This window comes from Delphinapterus leucas, chromosome 7 (genome assembly GCF_059928025.1).
Source record: "Delphinapterus leucas isolate spDelLeu-1000000601 "Yukka" chromosome 7, BTC_Dleu_Yukka2, whole genome shotgun sequence".
In the NCBI taxonomy this organism is placed as follows: domain Eukaryota; kingdom Metazoa; phylum Chordata; class Mammalia; order Artiodactyla; family Monodontidae; genus Delphinapterus; species Delphinapterus leucas.
The window spans coordinates 45,876,476-45,890,085 of NC_143135.1; the positions used below are offsets into that span (position 1 = coordinate 45,876,476).

General features: G+C 36.4%; 1 protein-coding gene across 4 annotated transcripts in view; it reads right to left on the reverse strand.

Moving 5' to 3' along the window:
* Positions 1-13,610, reverse strand: part of IPO7 (importin 7) — a 47,069-nt gene that overhangs the window by 23,018 nt on the left and 10,441 nt on the right. For 3 of the 4 annotated variants that reach the window (XM_089915180.1, XM_022563151.3, XM_089915181.1), the window contains 5 exons: positions 10,317-10,398; positions 7,169-7,322; positions 5,890-6,048; positions 2,294-2,450; positions 425-514 (listed from right to left, as the gene is read on the reverse strand). In XM_089915180.1, the coding sequence (XP_089771306.1) occupies positions 425-514; positions 2,294-2,450; positions 5,890-6,048; positions 7,169-7,322; positions 10,317-10,398 (642 nt within the window). Of the gene's footprint in view, positions 1-424; positions 515-2,293; positions 2,470-5,889; positions 6,049-7,168; positions 7,323-10,316; positions 10,399-13,610 lie in introns of those variants that run through there. The other variant, XM_089915182.1, reaches the window with a different exon arrangement.

Here is a 13,610-nt window from a genome sequence, read left to right on the forward strand (position 1 = left end):
GTAAGATAAGTAAGTCCTGGGGATGTAATGTAAACATGGTGTCTATAGTTAAAAATACTATATTGTTTATCTGAAGGTTGCTAAGAGAATAGATCTTAAAAGTTCTCACTACAAGAAAAAAAATTTCTAACTATGTCAGGTGACATATGTTATGAACTCAATTAAAAGCTGAAGAAACAGAGAATTAGGATGGAATAAACAAAGATATAATACAAGCACTTAATAATATACAAAATAACCCTTTACAATTTTTCACTTAATATATTCACATATGTAAACAAATGAAATGGTGTCTCTATCTAGAAAAATCTGCCTCACAAATAATATAAATTCACAAAGAATGTTTTAGGAAATATCAGTTAAAATTCTCAAAAGGTAACTAAATATTTAAGCTTAGTGATATAAGAAATACACAGAGACTTACATTAGGTACATCCCTGTTCACCACAGTCTTTAAAATTTCTATCCATTCTGTCAGGTTCTGTTGGTTTATCAGCTCCAGTGGTAGTGTATACTAAATTAAAATCAAGAATCAATATTTTAAAATCCTTACAATAGAAAATCCAACTTCCTTTTACTCTTCACAAAACCTACAAAAAGTACTTCATTCAATCCACATTTCCTCTTTCAGTACATAGGCAAATTTCTCATCTGGCTGATTTGGTTAGTTATGTACAATGGTGAACTGTGGCACCGACAGTGGGCATCCTTGTCTTATTCCCAAATTACTGGGAATGTATCTGATTTTCACCATGAGGTATATTTATTGTGATTTCTAGTGAACATTTTTTTTTTTTTTGCGGTACGCGGGCCTCTCACTGTTGTGGCCTCTCCTGTTCCAGAGCACAGGCTCCGGACATGCAGGCTCAGTGGCCGTGGCTCTCAGGCCTAGCCGCTCTGCGGCATGTGGGATCCTCCCGGACCGGGGCACAAACTCGTGTCCCCTGCCCTCGGCAGGTGGACTCTCAACCCCTGCGCCACCAGGGAAGCCCTCTAGTGAACATTTTTTATCAAGGTAAGGAAATTTCTATTCCAGGATTCTTAAGTATTTTTGTTTTGTTTTGTCTTAAAGCAGAAATGGTTATTAAATTTTATCAAATACTTTATCTGGCATCCTTAAAGATTGTTTACAGGTCTCTCTTTTCGTGTAATATAAAAGTTAATCACAAAAACTGGTTTTTTACTCGTGATCCATTCCTGTATTCCTGGGATAAATCACATCACTTAATAGGCTCACAACATCAATATCCTATTTAGGATTTTAGGACCTCTATTTTCACAAATGAGACAGTACTATATTTTGATTTCAAGGTATGCTAGTCTCAAAAAATTGGTTGGGTCCTATGCCCTAGAATAATTTATAAAAAGAACTTATTTTTATAATCTAGAAGTTGTGATCCTACCAGTTAGAGGGAAAAACAATTAAAAAACAGTACATTGTCTATCCAAATCATTTTTTAAAAAATTATATAAGAAGCAGCCATTAGAAAGATATTAGATTATCTTTAAAGATCTAGCAAGGGCATGAAAAATCCAACCAAACAATGGAGTGAGTCAGTTATAATAATCTTAGTGGAAATAAAGTCACAGGTCTATTTAAATGAGATTTAAAAAAAAATAAGTAATGGCATGAATTGAACCAAAGGTCCTGGTAGATGAGATGAATCTTTCTTTGGCTATGTGGCACAAAAAGAGCCAGAATTTTAATCCAAATCAAAAACTCTGTTTCATAAGTAATTATAGTCCACTGAGACTATAGACACAACCATTTCTTTAGTGAGATCTTTTATCCCAGGAAGATTTAGAACAATATACAAAGATAATAAGGCCCATTACAGTGTGCCAGTCAAGTCCACAGTATTAGTATTTTTGTATCAAGCTTAGGAATAGGTTTTGTAATTACTGCGACAATCTATGCATATTTGGCACAACAGAGCACACGTTAGATGTAAATTCTAATCCAGTAACTGATTTTCAGACTTGTGAATTCTTAAGGTGAAAGACATAAGAAAATTTTACTAATTTTGTAAATAGTATTAGATGGTTTAAGAGAACTTAAGATTGCCCACTTATAATTTAAGATTTATTAGAGCTATTTGTGTATTTGGCAAAGTATGCTTGGTTAGACTTTAATGTATTTGTAATTTTGGCAATTTATATTTGACTATCAATTTATCTACTTAATGTAGATTTTCAAGTGAAATTATTATTCAGAGGCTGAAATTCTTTATCATTGTTTAAGGTGGCAAATGATAGACTGACTTTACATATAAAAACTACTTTATAAAATTACCTGAACAAGAGCATAGAAGATCTTGAAAATCTGTTTCTGGATGAGGACAGATTGATCAGACTGATCAGAAAGAAGCTGGATAAAACGGTCCTTTAGAACTGGCAGGAAATGTTGCATTGCTGCTACCAATGGACTCCGTTCCTCTGGTTTCTTATACCTTTGGGTAGGAATACAAACTAATTCTGTGAGAATTTATTCACAATTATATATATATAGATAGATAGATAGGTAGATAAGTATATATATCTATACATATCTATTATATATATATTTATATCTTATATAATGAAATATAAGTTTAAACTACTTGTCTGTTCATACAAATATAAGCAAATACTTTCTAAGCAATTTTATATTCCTAGAAAGAAGAAAAACCTACTATGGAATCAAACCACGGGCAAAAAGCAACTTGAAAAAAACCTCAAATAATAGTATCTAAAATTTACTGAGCATTTATTATGAGGTAAATAATCTTCAAGGCCCCATTAGTATTCTCACTTCTATAGTTGAGGAAACTGAGGGACAGAGAAGTTAAGTATCTTCCCCAGTACAGACATCTAGGTATGAACCTCAGCAGATTCAGGATCTGCCCTTTAACCACCTCACTATGCCATCTGTAACTGTGAATACTGATACAACTGAGGAGCTACAACAATTTGGCTTTTAAACATTAGCAGCTGATCAATATAAAATTGATTACATATAACCATCCTTAAGTAATTTACATACAAAGTGCATTAAGGCAGAAGTGGCATCTATAAAGCAGAAAATATTCTATTTCTAAAAGCACTATAAATCAGCAGTTCTTTGTAACCTTTTGGCAACAAAACCTGACCTCAACAGGCTATTTATGATCTCTATTTATCCCATTTGGAGTGAATATTCACATATTTTATATCAGATATAATAATAATATGTTTGATCCCTGGGTACTGGTACATAGGAGTGTATTATGTGAACCTTGTTACCTTTCTAAAATCTGAAAAATCCTAAATTCTGAATCACATTTTGCTCCAAGGATACGAGTGAAGAATAGCTAATTGAGACATTCCCCCATATAGATTCCTTAGCATTTTAACAGTATTGTTAAAAAGTCTGTTGGCTTTTTTTTTTTTAATTTTTAAATAATTGATTTTCCCTACCAGACTCCAGTTTTATCTACCGGTAGCCTTTTTGAAGGGAGAAAATGTATCTAAGAATGGAATATCTTAGCACAGTTTTAAAAGGTAGACACTCTTAAAAGACTGGATTGTTTTTTCCTACTGGGAGAAATGAGAAGCAAAGTAAATTGCCAAGAATAAAAAACACCAAGAGAAATGTTCACGCTAATAATGACTGAGATTATTAAACAATTAACTGACAGACTTCTAAATATTATTTAATGTGCTGAGAAATTACACTTAGCATACATTTTAAAAGGTTACCTGTACATTTCTTTGAGTCAATAAAGCAATAACAATTTACAAAAGGAAGCCATTTGCACTCTCCAATCTGATTAGACAAACTATATTAATTACTGACAATATTATCTTTTAACAATAAAGGTGAGGACTATATTATATTATGCACCTCTCTCCATTATCCAACCCAGGTGATCACCCACATTAAGAGGGCTTGAATACCCATTCCATGTTAGATATTCTTCTCCCCTACCTCCTTCTCTACACTGAGTAGTGGACTGGAAGTTGGGTGGTACCATATCCAAACTAATGGGTATGAAAGTAATTTACGCAAGGAAACAAATATTATTTCATACGACCTTAAAGTTCCTGAAAGCGTGAAAATGTGACACTAATAAAAGCCTAGGGAGCGATCAAGATGGTGGAGGAGTAGGATGTGGAGCTCACCTCCTCCCACCAATAAAAGTCTACTACCACAAGGCTGCAGTGTGTCAAACTGGTGAACCATACTCACAGGAATCCTCAAATACTAGCCCATCACTGTTCTGTTAAAAAAAAGTCAACGGTTCATCATGTAAGAGATCACATACAAATCCCCCATCATGGCATTCAAAACCCTCTTTTAACACAGTCCCAATTTACCAATTCAAAATGATCCCCCTCTACCACCAAAAAAAAAAAAGAAGACAAAATGATCCCCGATTTCAACAGAAGTTATCCATACCATTTAGCGGTCTCCTCACTACCCACTAAAGACAGTGTCACATTTCCACCTCTGTACCTTTCTTTCTTTGCTCATACTATTCCATGTGGTGTGAGATGCATTCCTCTTCAAATGTTCCTTCTATGCTCCTTCACCTGACAAGCATTTCCTGAGGATCTATGCTCCTGAAGGCCATCACAACTTCCAATTTCTCCATGAATTTTCTTAGAACTGCTTCAGTCCACACAGATCCCTTGTGAACACCCTGTGCTCCACAATCGAACACTAGCTGAAAATGAACTGTAATTCCAACACTGTAGCAGCCTATGTCTCCCATTTTAAAAATCCCTGTCATACTCTCTCCTGCTAAGATTAAGGACAGGAGAGACAAACCTCCTCAATGACAATGAGAGCTTATTACTGTTATTCTCTCTCAGTTTAGTCACTCACTTACCAGAACTACAACTGGCACTCTGACAGAGGTTGGAGCAACAGCTGGAACATTCCTTAGCAGGAAGATGGGTAGCTGGTGGGAACACAAGAAAACACCAGTACCAATGCTGTAAATGGTTTATTTCTCTCCTGCTCAGAACAAAAGCAGCAGTTCATCAGCTACTTTGAGTTGGGACCCAAAAAGGGTATTGGAGGCTAACTACAAGTCCCAGAATTAGAGGGCTCACAATGGCATCTGTGTAGCTGTTAGGGCTGGAAATAAAGCCACCATCATGGTGTAAGTGTACCTTCCTCATAATTTGCTAATATCAAAACTTTCAAGTGCCTACCAATTTTATTACTTTCACCACACACTTAAGAGAAAATCTCTGCAACATTTGGCTTACTACTTTTAGTGCTATACCTCAACTTCCAAGGTTAGATTTTTTTCTGATCCTTAAGTCCAGGTCTAAAATGATCCCTAAATCTTTCTTACTGATACCAATTACTTACATGAACTATAATTTGCTCAAGTATGCCAACACTGAAGCAGATGACTATGAATCCCTCAAACACAATGATTAAAAATGATCATATGAAATTCCAACATATTCTTCTTAAAAAATTAGAGGTAGGTTCTTGAAACTTCACAAGAACCCAAATTAAGATAAAAATTCAAAGAAAGGCAGAATAAAGAGCTCTAATGATCAATGTACTTTGACCCCCTTCACATCTTAAAACCGTATCTTTAGGCCTTTTATCACCACAAATTGAGGAGCCTATATTGAGAAGTTAAGGATAACTTGGGTTTTGAACAGGGAAACAGATCATGATTAAGAAAAAAGGGCACAAGGAGTTTCATAGTTGAATCAACAGAAGAGACTGCAGAATTAAAGCAAGAATGCTATTTCAAAAGGAAGACACAATTAAAATCAACATGTAATTCACTAACTTTAGTATATATACCAAATGAAATTTCAAGATGTTCAAACCAATTAGCTTAAATTTCCCAAGCCTTTTCTACTTCTCAAAACTCTACAGGAATTGAGAGAGATACTTACTCATAATTTTTCACAAGCTGATAGAGGCAAAGAAGAATTCCTAGCCAACATGCACTGTTATCAGACTGAAGGTAAAAGCCAATTTTGTCCACAATGGCAGTCCAGCGACTTGGATAATCATGCTTGATGATATGATGAATGCATGTAGTAAGCTGTACCCTAAAAGTCAAAAATAAACAATAAGGAGGAAGAAATGCTACCTCAAGTTTTGTTAACTCATATAAAGAAAAAGGCTGTTTAAACAAAAATAAGTAAGTCACTAAGCAAAAACTGTTACTACTGACTCAAAAGAAACCCAACAATGCTACAAATGCAAGTGATTTTATTTTTATTTTTCATCCCCATCATCAACTGACAGGTTTCATTTAGAACATCAACTATTCTCATTAAAAATTCTACAAAATCGGGCTTCCCTGGTGGCGCAGTGGTTGAGAGTCCGCCTGCTGATGCAGGAGACACGGGTTCGTGCCCCGGTCCAGGAAGATCCCACATGCCGCAGAGCGGCTGGGCCCGTGAGCCATGGCCGCTGAGCCTGCGCTCCGCAACGGGAGAGGCCACACAGTGAGAGGCCCGCGTATCGCAAAAAAAAAAAAATCTACAAAATCAAGGGTCAGGACAGGAATAAAGACGCAGATATAGAGAATGGACTTGAGGACACAGGGAGAGGGAAGGGTAAGCTGGGACAAAGTGAGAGAGTGGCATGGACTTATATATACTATCAAATGTAAAACAGATAGCTAGTGGGAAGCAGCCGCATAGCACAGGGAGATCAGCTTGGTGCTTTCTGACCACCTAGAGGGGTGGGATGGGGGGGTGGGACGGAGACGCAAGAGGGAGGAGATATGGGGATATATGTATACATATAGCTGATTGACTTTGTCATAAAGCAGAAACTAACACACCACTGTAAAGCAATTATACTCCAATAAAGATGTTAAAAAAAAATTCTACAAAATCATACACAGCGAGCTTTCAAATATCAAAAGACTATACAATATAAAGTATATGACAGTATTCTATAACTTTCTATACCCCCTTTCATCTGATCATAGTATGTTTCACAAGTTTTACATGAAGTTTTGGTTTTTAATAAATATAAAATTAAACTGTAGCAAGAAAATAAAACAAAAAAGAATTCCCCTGTAACTGCATTTGTTAAGTTTTGTGCCACAAAAAATGACAGATTTTTATGTTCTGAAAAGATCCCCTCTTCTGCACCCCTCCAAAGCCCGCAAATTATATATCTGCAACAAAGGTTAAGTTTAAAACATATATATACCTGATGAGCTCAGGAGAGTGGATAATGGCTTCTACAATATTTTCTCGAATACAATGTCGATCTTCTTCTGGAATAGTATAAGGGGATATATCCCCTGGTGCCGTTTCCCGATCAGGCCAATACTGTGTTATCATATTTTTCAAATAGATAACACCTAAAATATAGATCAATTTGACAAAAGAAAGTGAAAGCACTGTAAATATCCCTGTGTCTACACCTCAACTTATTTCTGTCAGACCAAACATTGCTAGGAAAGCTAACCTTTTAAAATCAAAATACTATATAATTTTAAAAGTTGATAAAACACAAGTTTAATGCTCAGCTACAGTAATCACCCACAAAGTTATTATTAAACATACAGTCTAAGAGAACTCTGCAAACTACAAACAAAATTGTTTTTACAACACATTTATACACAACACTTTTCATCCCTGTTTTCTGTAGGAAAGCTGTTTTACCAAATCCGCTTTTTAAATGAAGCCTCTAAAAACAAAACCACATACATATACCAAGTTTCTATAATTAATAACATTGTTATACAGACTGAATGTTTGTGGCCCCCAAAATTCATACAGAAACCCTAGCCCCCAATGTGATGAGGGGATGAGGGCTTTAGTAGGGTGATCAGCTAATGAGGGCTCTGCCCTCACGAATGGGATTAATGCCCTTATAAGAGACCCTAGAGAGCTTCTTCCTCTTCTACCATACGAGGGTCTATGAACCAGAAAGTAGGTCCTCGGAGACCAAATCTGCCAGTGCCTTAATTCTGGACTTCTCAGCCTCCAGAACTGTGATAAATAAATTTGTTGTTTATAAGCCATCCAGTCTATGGTATTCTGTTAGAGCAGCTCAAAGTGACTAACACACACACAGGTTGTTATTTTTAATCATAGAAAAATTACAGTATATAAAGATTCTCAGTCAATAAATTTAAGTATTTCAATCATACACCACAATCATACCAATTCAAATTCGTGTTATTTTATGGGAGAATTTGCTATGTTCAAAAATTACAGACTACTACCTTCTGTCAGTTATCATACTGCCACCTTGCACATTGCTAGCTCCTTCTGTCAGTTATCATACTGCTAGCCTGCACATTGCTAGTTAACTCTAACTGAACTAGCTTGGTAATAATGCTTTTTATCCAGACCCCTCCACCCAAATGAGAGAGAAAGAGAATCCTCGAACACGAATGTACAGAATGTATAGGAAAGGGAAATTATTCAAAATTAATTTCTAAATTCTGCAGAACGCTGATTCTTCTCTGATTAGTAATTAACACTTACCTGGAGTCTTGTACCTATTCAAACAAGGATAACTGATACAAATATGATTTTTATATTCTACTTTGGTTTATCTTGGAAATTAAAATAATACCCCATCTTACAGCATTTCAAAGAAGATTACAACTACATATTAAAATATCCTTCAACAAAAGCTTTAATATAAACTACATCTACAGTCAAGAACACTGATTCAGCATGTGGGACTGACATATTTCAGATTAATACTATTTTATTCTTTAGTTCCAAAACAGAACAAAGATAAAAATTAAGACTTGATATAGCCCCTATGTCTTCCAGATATAGCCTCTGAGTATTTCTTTCCAACAAAATGCACAAAGGAAGTGAATATATATACTTATTTGTACACTTTTGATTCAGTATTTTTAAAAGTGTTTGCTTGAACAAAACACATAAACAGGTGAGAACTGCACTGAAAGAACCTCGTGATTCACAGTCTACTCCATCCAGAATGCTTGAGTTCTACTACAAAGACAGAATGAATGCATCTTTCAAAGTCTAGCAGATGAAACCACCATATACCATGTACTACAAAATATCATTCAATTATTACAAGGATGTAATAAATTTTAAAGTAATGATTATATTTTGAAAATTAGGACCAATTTCATAGTTTGGTTGCTTCTGGTTTTGTACATACTAATAAACAACTTTCTAGTAGAATTTAATTTTGCTAATACACATAATCAAGTTTCTAATGTGTTAAGGTCCCTCCTAAATGCCAAATGCTTTCAACATCTTAGTAAAATTTTGAGATTTAAAGGCAAAGATTCTTATCTAAAAAAATAACTAAATGGGAAAATGTTAACTTCATTAGTAAAAAAGAACTGACAGTTAAAATAAACAAAGCAACCTTTCTTATTTAACTAGAAAATTTTTTTAAAGATTTACTGCTGACCAGGGTTCAGCACAATTACTGTATTTTATAGGCACAAAAAATGTCCCATTTTTGTGCTACTTATATACCAATTAAAAAAAATCATAAACAACTTACATTGATTCATTCATTTACTGAGTACCTGCAGTGTGTCAGGCAATACCTTAGGCACTGGGAATACAATTGTTAATCAAACAGACCTGAGATTAAATTCCAACAACTGAGAAATGGTTCACTGCATATGGCACATTATTGTAAATTATTTAGCCATTAAAACATAACTTTTAAGATAAACACTATGTAGAGAAAAGGGATGTGCTTACTATACATTAAATACCGTAAGCAAAAAAAATTCTTTTAACAAAACTGGTGTAGGGAAAAAGAACAGCAAGAAATAACCCCAGAATATAACTGGTTTTTCTAGAATAGTAAGGTTATTGGTACTTTATATTTCCTATAAGAAATACATCTGCAAATAAATTAAACAACAAGCATTAAAGAGGTCAATTCCATTATTCTGCAGACTAACAGATGATATCAGGAGCAGTATGCCACATTTTCATAGACTCTGATACTGAGGGAATTACTCAATATTTTGCTGAAACTGGAACTAAGAAACAGTACCTTTTAAATGGTTAAAATAAAATAGTAAAAGCAAACAGCTGGAGGTTTGTATCTTAGAATCATCCATCATGGAAGAAAACAGGGAATATGGAGACTCTTTCAATAAACCCCATCAATTTCTCCTTCCAGCTTCTTTTTTAACTCAGTGAAATATCACATTCCTTTAAACTCTGTCACCAGATATCAAGGCACTTGTGGCAGTTTGTAGTAAAGGGAGCAAACCAATTTTCAGTGCAGAAAATCACTGAAGGGCCTTCCCAGGATACTTCTGCTATTCAACTATGAACCTTTGAAATGATATTATTTACATACACCCAAGAAAATAATTCAGGAAACTTGCCTGCCTGTCTCACAGGTAAATCCAGTTGTTCCGACATAGTAATCTGAAGCAGTGTTGAAACAAAATTCAGAGACTTGTGTGCCTACAAATAAAAAAATACATTTTAAATTTCTGCAAATAAATATTCTCAGTACTCTATTTCACTGCTTGGCTGGCACAAAAGGCTCTCCTCCACAAGTTGATTCCAGCCTTATTTCCTATCACTCACATATAAGGAACTCAAAAAATTCAGTAACCTAACTCCTAAAACTTTTGTATGTTTGCATTTGCCTGTGTACCAATGCACTTCTGACCTACACTGGTGGCAGCAGCTCAAAAACAGTGTCTTTTGTGATACCTATTTCCTCAATTCAGTAATAATTTCTCCAGAGACATTCTATGAAGTGGCTAGACAAAAATTAAATAAGTAAAAATTAACAGCCTGAGGGGCGGTTTCCAAGGTGCTAATAACGTTTCTTTCTTTTTTAAAAAAATCATTTATTTATTTAATTATTACTTTTGGGGGGGGGGCTGTGTTGGGTCTTTGTTGCTGCGCGCGGGCTTTCTCTAGTTGTGGCAAGCGGGGTCCACTCTGCGTTGCGGTGCGTGGGCTTCTCATTGCAGTGGCTTCTCTTGTTGCGGAGCACGGGCTCTAGAGCATAGGCTCAGTAGCTGTGGCGCACAGGCTTAGTTGCTCCGAGGCATGTGGGATCTTCCCAGACCAGGGCTTGAACTCACCATGTCCCGTGTTGGCAGGCAGATTCTTAACCACTGCGCCACCAGGGAAGCCCGACGTTTTATCTCTTAACACGTCTGTTTTATAAAAGTGTGTCCAGTTTGTGAAAACTAATCAACTGTATCCTCACGATCACTTTTCTATATGCATATTTCAATAGGAAATTTAAATGAAGAGCTTTGAACATACAATAAAAGTAGGATACAAACTATACGATAATTTAGTAAATATATTTACATGAATATACAATGCAACATATACAGAAAACAAGGAAATACACCAAAAATGCTAATAAGTTGTATCTGGGATGGTAAGATTATAGAGGAACTATTGTATATGTTATTTTCTATTATCCAAATTTTATGCTATGATCCTGGGTTACTTTCATTAACAGTATAAAAGTTATTTAATAATTCCTAAATTTGTCATATTTGATTTTGATTTATTAATAAAGAACTGAAATCTCTTCTCATATGTGTTCTCATTCCCTCTCCCCCAATATAACCATTTCCTATAATGTTATCTCCTCCTTCCAGCCCAAGTTTTAGTATTTTTCTGCATGTGTTCGCATGGACACTAGTGATTTTTATTTTAGTTTCTTCCTTACAGACTCTTTTTTTCATATCTTTATTGGAGTATAAATGCTTTACAATGTTGTATTAGTTTCTGTTGTACAACAAAGTGAATCAGCTATATGTATACATATATCCCCATATCCCCTCATCCCTCTTAAGCCTCCCTCCCACCCTCCCTATCCCATCCCTCTAGGTCATCACAAAGCATCGAGCTGATCTCCCTGTGCTACTCAGCAGCTTCCCACTAGCCATCCGTTTTACATTTGGTAGTGTATATATGTCAATGCTACTGGAAATATGTCATTTCCAGTCCAGGACACTCTAACAGACCTATTTAACATCCCTACCTTCATTGTCTCACAGGATTCTCAGACTTACTATGTTCAAATCATTTTTTTCCCCTAAAAGCTGTGACTCTACTTCCTTGTACCACCTCTCCCAACCCTTGTCATCACCATCCTCACAGTTATTCATGTCTGAAAACTGAATGTCATCTTTAATACTTCCCTCTTTTTTACCCCAATATATCAGGCCCTATCAATTCTATATACAAAATGCTCCATTCCCATTATCACCAACATAGTCCAAGTGACTATCATCTCTCTTAATGTAGCCATCTGCCCCCCCAACCATTCTCTATTTAGCAGCCAATAATCTTTAAAATTGTAAACTAATCCCCTTTAACCAAACCTTTTAACAATTTTCTACTCTATTTCCTAAAGCCTAAAAGGCCCTGTGTTATCTTGCTCCTGCCTATATCTTCAGCCTCATTTAAAGAAACCTTCTCGGGGCTTCTCTGGTGGTGCGGTGGTTAAGAATCCACCTGCCAATGCAGGGGACATGGGTTCGAGCCCGGGTTCAGGAAGATCCCACATGCCATGGAGCAACTAAGCCCATGCGCCACAACTACTGAGCCTGTGCTATAGAGCCCGCGAGACACAACTACTGAAGCCCGCACGCCTAGAGCCCATGCTCCACAACAAGAGAAGCCACTGCAATGAGAAGCCCTCGCACAACAACGAAGACCCAAGGCAGCCATAAATAAATAAATAATAAAGAAACCTTTTCACCCCCCACTGCCCCACCTGAGCAGCCTTCTTTAGGTCCTTTCAACAATACACATTACCCCACTGCAGAGTCTTTGTACATGCTGTGACTTTCTACCTACAACACTTCTCTCCAGTGCTCCACCAGAGTTAACTGGTCCACAGCTTCACATTCTTTGGGTCTCAGTTTAAACATTTCCTTAGAGAAGCATTTCCTCACTGATCACACTAGGGCTAAGCAGGGCTCCCTATCACTCTCATAAGCTCCAAGGTATTTTTACTTCATAATACTTATTACATATTTGTAATTATTATATTTGTAGCTGGTTTTATGTCTGCCTCTCCTATTAGACTTTAAGCTCCACTGAGAATAAGGACTTTACTGTATACCCAGTTCCTCATATGTTTGACATTCAAAATACTCAACAAATTTATTGAAAGAATAACAATGAATCAACAAAAAAGGGGCTTTGGAAGCAGTTCTGATCACCTAGGGGCTGTGCAGAGTGAAAAAGCGTATTTATATTTTTAGACCGATGAGCCCACAAAGACCACTACTATGGCACTTTTTAAGCCATTAATATTACAGTAGGGGGCTTCCCTGGCGGCGCAGTGGTTGAGAGTCTGCCTGCTGATGCAGGGGACACAGGTTCGTGCCCTGGTCCGGGAAGATCCCACATGCCGCGGAGCAGCTGGGCCCGTGAGCCATGGCCACTGAGCCTGCGCGTCCGGAGCCTGTGCTCCGCAACGGGAGAGGCCACAGCAGTGAGAGGCCCGCGTACCGCAAAAAAAAAAAAAAAAAAAAAAAAAAATTACAGTAGGTATCTTGTCTCCCGCATCAAATTGTGAACTCCTGGAATGAACTGCTAGAATCAGACAGTTATAAACATAAGTGATGTCACTTCCTACATTTTTAACTCTTGAGCAAGTTTGATTCAGCAAATCTAACTCTTAATTA